This window comes from Dreissena polymorpha, chromosome 1 (genome assembly GCF_020536995.1).
Source record: "Dreissena polymorpha isolate Duluth1 chromosome 1, UMN_Dpol_1.0, whole genome shotgun sequence".
Classification (NCBI taxonomy): domain Eukaryota; kingdom Metazoa; phylum Mollusca; class Bivalvia; order Myida; family Dreissenidae; genus Dreissena; species Dreissena polymorpha.
The window spans coordinates 17,852,733-17,865,125 of record NC_068355.1 but is presented as its reverse complement, the minus strand read 5'-3'; the positions used below and the strand labels follow the sequence as shown (position 1 = coordinate 17,865,125).

The 12,393-nt window shown below is 35.2% G+C and overlaps 1 protein-coding gene across 6 annotated transcripts in view; it reads left to right on the top strand.

Annotated features, from left to right (window-relative positions):
- Nucleotides 1-11,272, top strand: part of LOC127872888 (uncharacterized) — a 106,838-nt gene extending 95,566 nt beyond the window's left edge. For all 6 annotated transcript variants that reach the window (XM_052416403.1, XM_052416394.1, XM_052416376.1 and 3 more), the window contains 2 exons: nt 399-799; nt 5,650-11,272. In XM_052416403.1, coding sequence (XP_052272363.1) covers nt 399-799; nt 5,650-7,199 — 1,951 coding nt within the window. In that variant the 3' untranslated portion in view covers nt 7,200-11,272. The remainder of the gene's footprint in view (nt 1-398; nt 800-5,649) is intronic.
- The last annotated feature ends 1,121 nt before the right edge of the window (nt 11,273-12,393 follow it).

Genomic DNA, 12,393 nt, shown 5'->3' with positions numbered 1-12,393 from the left:
ATATATGCATAAGAGGATGATGCCCGCCAAATGGCATTGTACACCATCTGTTCAAAACAGAGTTATGGCCCTTTGTATCTTGAAAAAATGCTTTTTACTATTTGTGTCCGGAGCCATATCTTGGAAGTGCTTTGGCGGATTTCATTGAAACTTGGTATGAGTATATATATATGGATAATAGGATGATGCACGCCAAATGGCATTGTACACCATCTGATAATAACATAGTTATGGCCCTTTGTATCTTAAAAAAAATGCTTTTTTTAGTGTCAAATATAACACTTTTGTGTCCAGAAGTATATAGGCGGGGGATATCAATTTAACGAATTTGCTTGTTTCAGTTTGATTTTGAAAATTATATTCATTCTTTGTAATAAACTCTCAATGTTACTTTGCAGATTATCTTTAGAAACTCCTAGAACCAGGTTGAAAAGATCGTCAAGTTTAAAATCAAAGCGTGTCACTCCAAAATCCAAAGATCGTGAGAACGAAAGACGAAAGACTTGCATTGCTATGCTGTCACCCACCCACCCTGATAATACTGACACAGAATGGTTGAGTCCAAGGGGGAATGATACATCTGGTCTGCTCACCCCCGATATCTGCACCAGTCCATTGTGGACCGCTGGTAAACCAGTCAGTGTGAGTCAGAGCGAGGTTAGTGCCACAGGAAGTGAACCAGTCCATATCAGACAGGGAGAGGTCCCATCTCCCACTGGCTCCGAGTCTGTGAAGGTCTATAAGTTCATGGGCGAGGAGCTTACTGTACAGGAGGGTCTGGTGAAGAAACAAACCTTGGGTAAGAATTTCCTATGATTGTTTTTTAATGAGCCTTGCTCCGTGAAAAGGTGGTTTCATGAATGTGCGTAAAGTGTCGTCCCAGATTTGCCGGTGCAGTTCGCACAGGCTAATCAGGGATGACACTTTCCAGTTATATAATTTTTTCTTTTACAGAAATTCTCTTCTTAGCAAAAAGCTAGTTTAGCAGAAAGTGTCGTTCTTGATTAGCCTGTGCGGACTGCATAGGCTAATCCGGGACAACACTTTACGCGCATGCATTAAACCCCCTTTTCACTAAGCACGGCTTAAATATTTTCCTCAACATAAACAATTTAACAATCCCCACACCCTGATAAATGTCCACCACCATTTCCTTATTGATCTTCTTCAAATGCTCTCTTAGAAATGTGTTTTTTTTTACAATTATATATTTGAAAGAATTTCAAGAAATATACTCGTGGTAAATGCCCACTTGGACACATGGGCATTTAACCAAATAAGCTGGAAATTAACTTAGCTTCAGAATGGATAAAATTATAAAACCTCAAAGTTCAATGAAAATGATCTACAATGCATCAGAGTTGGCATAAATCAGCTGTAATAGTGAGCTTTTAAGCTTATAAATGAACTGCACTCATGTCATATCTCGACATCTTTGTATAGCACCATGTCATATCATTTTTTCATCAACATGTTGAATGTAAAGTCAAATTTTTCCACCATTACGAATTGTTTTAAGAAACCCTGGCGGATATGTTACTCGGGGACATTTGTTAATATAATTGTTGGTGCAAAAACTTTTTCACTGGCAAACCTTTAAAGAAATTTGTAAATAAAGTGCTAAATATGGGACAAATCCCTGCATCGTCTACTTTAAATAGCCATATTTCAATAAATCCTGAATATTAATAACCAGGATTTTTCTTACATACATGGTTATACCTCCTTTGCATACACCAAGATTATTTTAATTCAAAAATGCCTTTAAACAATTATAGAACTGGATTTACTTACCCTAAAGAAATTCATCGAAATCTATCTGCAACTTCTCCTAGCACATCCAACTTCTCACAGCATATCGGGTTTCCGGGGTCGGATATGCGTGTTATTACTTTCTCAGACATAAATTGTAGTTGCTATGGTTACAGATATCATCTTAACCTTATATTTGGATCATGCAATAACTCCAAAATATTCATATTATTACAGATAGTGTTTTTTTTGTTTGAATTGTGGTTGCTATGATTACATAAATAAGTTCAAATTTAAATCAGTATCCTAAGGCAACTGAAAACGTACTAAACTAGACTGTTGAAACCTTGTGGATATAGCAAATATGCATGTAAGTGAAGTTTTTTGTCAGACCAAAATGTGGTTCCTATGGTTACAAATATAATTGAAAACTAAAATCTGCCTCCTGTCATAAGTAAAAAGATCTTAACTCTTTCAGTGCTGGAACCAAATTTTGAAGGCCTTTGCAAACAGTTTGGATCCAGATGAGACGCCACAGAACGTGGCGTCTCATCAGGATCCAAACTGTTTGCTATTCTGATAGTATTCTTTGAAAAAAAATCGAAGAAAATGCTAATTTTAGAAATTCACCAGACAACATTTTAGCAGACGATTAATTTCCCAGCATGCAAAGGGTTAAATATGATATGAAGATTCTGCTAATACTCACTAAACATTGAACTGTTAGAGGACGGCTCAGGCTGTTAGGTCTGTGACAAGCTTTTTTTACTAAAACATGACATGATTGTTGATTTTTGTGACACGACTGTTCTGCTTGCTTTTAATTGCTTATCACTGATTTATTCAAAAGACTGGCTCTGAGATATCTATCTGGTAAACAAAGATTGTCTTAGTTCTAGATGATGCATGTGAGGCAGTAAAAGTATTTGAAAAATTATGAAACAAAAAGCATGCAACTGGGGTGGTCAGGAATAATTGTTGATACAAAAACAGTAGTTGACAAATAGAGTTTAATTTGTAAAATTATTTAAGTGTCACGGGCCCAGATTAACATACATACTAAAGTCTGCTATCAGATTCAGTTCACATAGCACGCTCAACTTTTCTCTATCAATAAGATTTGCTCTAGACTGTCACATGAGTGACATTGATTAATAGATTTATGTATGTTTATTAATTGTTGGGCACATTTATAGGCAGATGCATATGTTATTTATGTATGTCAGTGAAAGTAGATTGTTGTGAATGGCTTATGTACTCCAGTTGTTGGTTTTGGATTAGGAAAACACTAATTAGAGAACCTGAGCAATCTAAATTGTCAATTAACATTTTCGACTCAAGTTTTTGGCTTTTCCGACAAAGTTAGCATGTGATTAAGTGTCTTTTTATGCCCCCGGATTGAATGATCGGGGGTATATTGTTTTTGGCCTGTCTGTCTGTCATTGTATGTGTCTGTCTGTCTGTCTGTCCCAAAACTTTAACCTTGGTCATAACTTTTGCCATATTGATGATAGCCACTTGATATTTGGCATGCATGTGTATCTCATGAAGCTGCACATTTTGAATGGTGAAAAGTCAAGGTCAAGGTCATCTGTTAAGGTCAAAGGTAAAAAAAAAAAAAATATGAAATCGAAGCTGCGCATTAAGGGGCGTGTTTCTGACAAACACATCTCTTGTTTTATGCTGAAATATAAGTCATATTTAATTGTATTTTTGAACATTTCCTCTATCCTAATTTATTTATGTTTTTAACCGAGACATATTTTATCCCTAGTAAAATTTTATTTTGGTATTCAAATACCTGTGAAATCTTAAAAGATCTTGTTTTCGTTAGGCAATACTTTAAACTGCCTCTGTTTTTCATAGTACTGGACTATAAATCTGAAGACCATGGGTTTGATTACCAGCCACATTACAGTGTGGGATTGATGATGACATTATTCTACAGCCATTCTCCTCCTACCTCTTATTTAAGTAGTGATGTTCTAAATGACTGGGATTTTTACATGCAAAAAACTGGCCCAGGTTAAGTTATTTTGCAGACCAGTAATGAAACCCATATTCGTCAGATTTTTAGTCGAGCACTCAACCATCACTTCTAGCCGGTCTAATGCAAATTGCTATTCCACAATTATAGTAATATTCTTCATTGACTTATAATACGAGCACAAAAATTTGCCTGACAATTGACTGAATGGATTGAAAATGGTCAAGTAATTTACCTATTTGTAATTATATGAATCAAATGACATTGATATAAGCAATAAAATCTAAAATAACAAACAAATATTGTTGCATCCTCTGACATTGTAGTTAATAAGCCATTGTGTGCAAGGAGGAAGCACTGCCAGTGATTCGTTGGTGATAGATTGTTATGTTGTAGAAGGCATGATGTTTGATATACTAATAAATACAGAGACTATAACTTTGTATACGGCATGATGTTTGATATACAGAGATTGTAACTTTGTATATGGCATGATGTTTGATATACAGAATGTGGGATTTATATAAGTTACAGAACGGTGGCAAAATATGTTTATACCTTGATAAATGTTTAATATTTTGTACAGACACAATGTCATCAAGCCTAAATGGATATCATATCTACAAATTATTTTCACCATCGTAAGTGTTCATGTCTTTGGAGATCGGAAAACTGTGGACAATATAATAAGTAGATTTACGTTAATTTCATGTCACCGTTTAATATTGTAGTGCTGTTTCTCAATATTTTAAAGTGCATTTTCTGAAATCATGATCTTATTGGTTCACTTCTTTATAAGAATTGTTTCACTATACTGTATGCAAATGCAATTAAGTTATGTTTATATATATTTAAAGTCTGCAATTATCTGTATCAGCTGAATGTCTCTATGTTAAATTTTATACTACAAAAACATATACTTACATATAATTATTTTAAATCTACTTGCAATAATCTTAGAAGGATTCAATGAAGGGTCTTATATTACTGACGTCTATCATTTTGCATGGATAAACTAATGTTATTTTATACTAAAGATATGCTTGTTTTTGTATGAGCAACATTTTGGGGCAACTGGGCTGAATGCAGGGACTTCACTTTTTATCTAGACTGGATTTGAGTTTAGATGAGACTTCCTATAAAACATAATCATAAAAGGGAATAGTGTCGTCCTTGATTAGCCTGTGCTGACTACACAGGCTAGTAAGGGAGGACACTGTAAGCACAAACATAAAGCCCATGTTTGATAGATTGTGTTAAGCCTTTTTTCCCCAAAGAACAGCTCAGATAGTTTGGAATGAGTACAACTGAGCCGTGTTTTGAGAAAACTGGGCATAATGCATGTGCCTAAAGTGTCATCCCAGATTAGCCTTTGCAATCTGCACAGGCTAATCAGGGACAACACTTTCCGCTTTTATGACATTTTTCGTAGTCTCTTCTTAGCAAAAATCAAATTTAAGCGAAATGTGTTGTCCCTGATTAGCCTGTGCAGACTGCACAGGCTAATCTGGGACAACACTTGACGCACATGCATAATGCCAAGTTTTCTCAGGACATTATTTAAATGTTAAAGAAAAATCACTGAAGATTCATCTAATGATGTTAGTGGCTTGATTTATTGCAAATGCCCATGGGGGCAATAGAGGTTAGCATTAACTAATGTTTGTGTATAGCAAGAGGCAAGTTATTATCAACAATACATAGTTCTGTTTGTCTCTTAAAAGCTGTGTCTTTTGCTTTGTGTTGATGAAATTTAAATTCAGTAAATTTATTAAATTAATACTTTTGAATACAAGTGCATTGTTCACCTTGTTTGTGGTTTACAATTTATAATCTCATAACAAACAAATAAAAATAAAAAAACAACGTTAATTTAATGTTTGAATCATAATGTTTGCTTCTATTTTCAGACATTGAGAGCAAATCCAATGACATCCATTTTCGCAATCCTACAAAATCTGAGAGCAGTCCTGGGCGTAATAAGTCCTTGCTGAAGTCAGAAAGTGTTCCCAACTTCCAGCTTACAAAACCTTCCACCAATCAAAAGCAAACCGAGTGTAACCCTTCAAACAGAAGCTCACCTGATACTATAAGAAAGACTATCCCAGAAACTCCTGTCATATCTGCTGAGACATTAGAAACCCCGGGAGTTACTTCCACAGCTATTACTAAAACATTGATTGCAAAAAGAGACTCAACAAGTGGACTTCAATCTATTAGTTCTTCTCCGCCCAGAAGCTTATTTCCACTTGAAGCAAAACAGTCGGCATTTAGTCCAAAATCATGCTTTGATCCTCAGACTTTGAAACTTATCAGAGAAATTGGGTCTGCTCTTCTGAATAGCCCTGCTAAAACAGAGATGGTGGAAGACAAAGATGTAGACTTAGTAGCGGGTGAGAGCCTTGTTCATCATTATGTCAGAAAGATTGAGGGCAGTTTAAATGTGGGTAGAAAAAGTGCAAGACGAGAAATAATCATAATAGACAAGGATGAATCTAATAGTGATGCTAAAAAATATCAGCCTTTCAGTCCAGCCATTAGTTCTGGTTCAAAATCTGAACTTGATGTGAAGGCTTCCTCTAAGTGGAGCCCTGTTGCAATAAAGCAGAGTGCGTCTAGTATGTCCAGTGAGACCAATGTAGGAATAAATGGCAGTGCTAACAATAGAAATCAGTCCACATCTAGTGCCAAAGAGAACCTAGTATCATCATGTGATTCTACACCAAAGGTTTCTGACACAAAACTGAATAAAGCAGACTTAGATTTGAATTTAAAAACTAACGCAAGTGTAACACCAGCATTTACTGAAGAAGGCATTAAACCCACTGATACATGTTCAGTAAAGAATCTTGTTGGAAAATTTGAACAGCCACCAGAGCAGATTTCAGGAAAAACAACTCTGGTCACAGGAACAGTGACTGTTCTGAGTCCATCTGTGGTTATCCCCATTCTTCCAGTGACCAAGCCAGATATCCAGACCACCAACAGTGTGTCACAATCAGCTGTAACCACACCATCACCTGAAGACGGTCACAAATTGTTGCATCGACACTCAGAACCGGTGATACATCTCAGCGATTCATCATTATTTAAAATGTTTGAAGCAAAACTGCTCAATAAGGGTGAACTTGATACTTTCACTGTACAGGAGGAAGGGGAGAGTGGAGACAACAGCAATGCAAGTGATTTTTCTTCTCAACATTCCGGCACTAGACCAAAATCGGCCAGTGACTCGTGCAAACGGGGTCACAGATCCCTGGGGTCAGCAACTGGGCGTGGATTCTTAGAAAAGTCCAGATCTCTGACAGAATCTGCTGGAAAGGAACCAGATTCACAGTTTACATGGGGCGGGAAGAAAGTTCGCAAATCCTATGGAAAATCTCATCCGCTGGCCAAACTTGAGAATGTTGCTCGGCAAAGCATGGAAATACGCAATAATCCTTTTTATAGCTCGATGTGATAAAAGCCTAATTAGATCTTGTCTGTGTTTGTTAATAAAACCCTGATGTCTCTTTTTTTACATGTCTTCTTTGTCAAACTTATTATTTTAGCTGTTTAAAAATGATGTCATTAGAATTTGAATAGAAAATAATAACATAAAATAAAAACTATATATTGGATGAATATCTTATGTTAAATTAACCATTAATAATTCTAAACAAGCCTCTTACAGCTACATGTGTAGCATTACTTCAGAAGAATTAACTTTTTCTTGAGATTAAAAGTATGAGATTTGAACCTGGAATTATATATCAGGACCAAATCTTCTTTATTTGAATGTTATTATTCTATGGCCAAAAATCATATCCATTGGAGCTGCTTTGGGAAAAGGGGGCATAATACATTTGTCTGCACAGGCGTATCAAGGACGACCTTCTCCACCTAGACTAGATTTTTTTTCGAACAAACATTTTAACTTTTGTCTTTCATGATAAGCCTGTATGGACCACACTTGTTGTTATGCATTTATCTCTGTATTCCCAGAGACTGGCACACTTGTTGTTATGCATTTATCTCTGTATTCCCAGAGACTAGCTCGTGTTGTAGTTTGTTTGTTGTTAATGGGTCATACATGACACAATAAGTGTGCCACATCATGCAAAAACGGATCTTATTTGGCAAGCATAGTTCCAAACCAGCCGTGATATCGGGCAGTTTGGCCAGGGGTACAAGTCTGCATACAAGTCCGCATACAAGTCCGCTTACAAGTCCGCATACAAGTTACCCATAGTTTTCGGAAAGGCAGATGCAGAGGCTGGGTTGGAGCTACGCTGAACGCAAATGACATCATGTAAGATCCACTTTTGCATGAGGCGGGTCATATTTTGACATAAATAGCAGCTTAAGAGATTTTTTGTGTATTTGAGTTTTTATTTTGAACATTTTCTCCTGCATATATGTAGGCATGAAAACAGAAGTTGTTTTGCGACATATGTATATCACTGCATGCACCTTCTAATGAAATGAATACTTAATAAAAATTCCATGAATGTTAGCAAATCTTACACTTGGCTGATTGTTTTGAATTTAGTTCGGGTCTTATACAGTCATTGACAATATAATATAAGAAAAAATAGGTTGTTAGTGCGTGAAATCTATATTAGTTTACAGTGTATATGTGGCTCACACTCTGGCAATTTGGCAATTTACATTATGTAAACTCAATTATTTTATTTTAAATGTTGATCACTAACTTCTTTACCTAATTGAACATGATTTGTGAATTTGTTTTATTCATAAAATACCAGTATCTTATGAAGACTATTTAACTTGCCTTGTTCTGTTGGAAATTGAAGCTATCCGTATATGAAGGTGCTTGTTTATATGTACATACAAACTCCAGTTTATCTCTGTTATAAGTATTATTTAAACATCCATAAACATTTTATAATCAATATCACAGTAACGTCTACACATAGCTCAATATTATATTATATGGTACAATATATATATATATACTCACAGGCATTTCTTATGCATTTATCTGATTTATCATTAATTTCTTGAATAATTGTAAATAGAGTTGGTCAAAATTCCGAATATAACCTATTTAATCATAATAAAATATCTCCCTGAAAGTTTTAGTTGAAAATATAATTAATGAGAAATATCACTCGAAAAATAAAGTCACAAAATGACCGATATTATTAATGATATAACTTTCAATGAAAATCATAGTTAATCTCAATGGAATGTGCGTTACACAAGCATTTAGTTTTGGTTTCTCAGTATCATTATTCCATCAGATTGCTTTGCAACAGATTGACACATACATTTCACCGGGAACCAATAATATAGGCAAAATGCAGATGCAAAATTTAACAATTCTCAAGGGTCCTGTGGGCTACAAAGATTTGTAGGTTACCACCAATGTGCAACATGTCAAAAATGTCTGATACATTTTCAATTGGTAAATTTTTATGACTGTTATGTGGACCTTATGCAACAAATGCGTTGCTAGTGCGCTTTCATCTCCTTTCCTTTTTATCAACTTAAAGAACCCTTTTTTATTCCCCCGGATCAAAAGATCAGGGTTTATTGGTTTTTGCCTGTCTGTCATTGTATGTGTGTGTCAGAGTGTCTGTCCCAAAACTTAAACCTTGGTCATAACTTTTGCAATATTGAAGATAACAGCTTGATATTTGGCATGCATGTGTATCTCATGGAGCTGCAGATTTTGAGTGGTGAAAGGTAAAGGTCATCCTTCAAGGTCAAAGGTCAAATATATGGGCTTCAAAGCAGCGCATTAGGGGGCATTGTGTTTCTGACAAACACATCTCTTGTTTGTCCTTAAAAAAGAATAAAATATGCAAAAGAAAAACCATTGTTTACTGCCATTTGGCCGTGCAGCACGAGGAAACCAATCCCACACTTTTTCCAGCAGTGATACATGGATGATTGCTGTTAATGCAGTTTAGTACAAATCATCTCCAAAGAACAGTGTGCATAATTTCAAAATGACATCTTGAACTGCGTTTGAGAAATTAGTATTATAAAAGTAATGTGTTTGAAGTGCCTGTGTGTGTGTACACTGTAACTATTAAACATATAGCAACTTAGTGGATAGCTCTTCTCTCACATATTCACACATGTTAATCAAATAAACATTGTTCCTGCTAAGCTGGAAATAGAAATTTTATTGCATAAATGTTACAAATATTGCAAAAAATGGGCAAGTTACGATTTATCGCACACATACAATTATTGGTTCACGTCCTCGTATCAAGTGGGGAAAAAAAAAATGATGGAAAAAAATTGAAAAAAAAATCCTAAATTGTGATCTTTCAGAAAGATTTATATTTCAATGAGCATTTGTTAGATGATATTTTTCCATGGAAAGTACATAGTTACAGTTGTGTAATGCAGCTTTTCACATAGAAGATATCTTGTTCCAAATAATTTAATATTTCAGTTATATACCAAGCATATAAATGTTCGTTTTTAATAAAATGCCTGTGTAACATCCATTTATATTTCATGTCTTGAACTCTTGTTTTAGTTACAATATATTTTGTTATCCCTAAGTACATAATACCTCAAAGATTTTTAGACAAAAGTGCTCATCGGTTATGTTGGAAAAGTAATTCAAACATATCTTATTGCATGTTGCAATTATTTATTTGACTTGTTAAGTTTGACATTGTTTCTACTATCAAGAACACTGTTTCCCATCAATCTTACAGACATATACATTGTACTGCATTTTGTGTAAAAACTGAGTCATGTAACGGTAAATTGAACTGCATTCTTGCAAAACAGGGTTTAATTTACATGTTGGCGTAGGCTAATCAGGGGCAACACTTGCCGCTTTTGTGGTATTTTTTGCTAAAAGGAAGTCTCTTCTTAGAAAAAATCCATTTTAAGCAGAAATTGTCGTCTCTGATTTGTATTGCAGCTTGTAACTATGAGTATCAGTGAGAATCAAGCAACATTAAAGTTGTCGTTCTTAAGGTTTCTTCTGAAAGCACATTATGTCAATTAAAATTAAAATATACATTCCTGTTTTGAAAGTTTGTGAAATGCAGCTTATATCATTGGCAGATACCCAGGATAACTCATAAAGAATTAATTGAGAGGAGTGCCGTATGTAGTGGTCTTATTTGTGTCTGTCAGTATCTGACAATACAATTACTTGCTTAGTAAAACGGTCAAACCAAGGATTGTTTTGAATAATGTTCAAACAGAACTTACACAGTATTACATACTTGTTGTCAGTCCAATTTTAATTTGGTCCAGCCAGTATGTTCAAAATTGCTCTCTGTGTTGTGTACAGTATAAAGTCAGTGTCTGTGAAAGCAGATCTGGCCAACGCGACTCCTGTATTTAACTCATTTTGTTTCAAGGCGTCCTTGATCTGTCTGCATGCATTCTTCATGTTTCTGTTGTTTTTGTTGAACAAACCATTTGCTCACACCCTCTATCTGTTGTAATGTTATATCAGCTCTTGTTAGCAGTATCTAAGTGCAATCTTCTCATGTTCATGTACATGTACTGACATACTTTTTATTACTACATTAAAGGTATTTTACTACAGGTGCGAAGTTGTTATGTATATAGCCATTGTTGTATTGACACTGATTAAGAGATGCAGTCACCTTCACCTGTGTATGCTGCATGTCAGATGGAGAGTGATAATCACAAGAAGTGACATTGAAAATACTGAGAGATTTATAACTGCTCCTATCTATGATTAAGGTTGAAATTCAGAGTTCAAAATTAACAAACGTGTTAACAATTATGTCTGTAAAAAAACGTCCTATAACAAGTCATATAACTCTGTACCACTTAGGTACATATTTTGAAGTGGTTAGAAAGATATATTTAATTTAAGACTTTTCTTACTAGATTCAAGTTTTAAAGGCTTCATTTACAACCCTTAGATACTAATGAGCAGCAAACAGCATAAAACCTGAACCAACTGAGAGTTACTCTCAGGCTGTTCAGGTTTTATGCTGTTTGCACAAAGCAATTTTCACTTTGCTTCTGAGTGGGTAAGGGTTAAAAGAGAAGAGAGAATAACCTTTAGAAAATTAAGCCCTATAAAAAAAGTCTAACCGTTCTGATGATCTCATCGTCCATCGTACATGTGTGATGATGAGCTCTTCATGTCCAAGGATAAATTATATTGAAAACACTCAAACCATAATCATTGGTATTCATTGGTATTTATAAAAGTACAGATCAGAATGACATAGTCTTTAAACTGCCTGGTTCCAGTGAATTGATCTTACACAAAATATAAGATTGACACTAGCTGTTTAGCTATAAGACACTGTAGTGCCCTTCAGATGTTCTTACGCCATTGGGACACTGTTTGGCCAGTCAGACACTGCATAGCTGTTAAGACACTGAGTATTTAGACATTGTAAGTCCTCCAGGCACTATTTAGCCATTCAAACAAGGTTCAGTAATGAAAAAACTGTTTTGCAACAATGACTGTGTAAATCTTTGAAGACATTGCTCAGCATTTGAGACACTGTACAAGCATTCAGATTTTTAGCCATAAAGACAAGACACTGTTTAGCCATTTAGCAACTGCCTGGCCATAAAGACAACACACTGTTCAGCCATTAAGCCACTGTCTCGCCATAAAGACAAGACACTGTTCAGCAATTAAGCAACTGCCTGGCTATCAATAAAGACAAGACACTGTT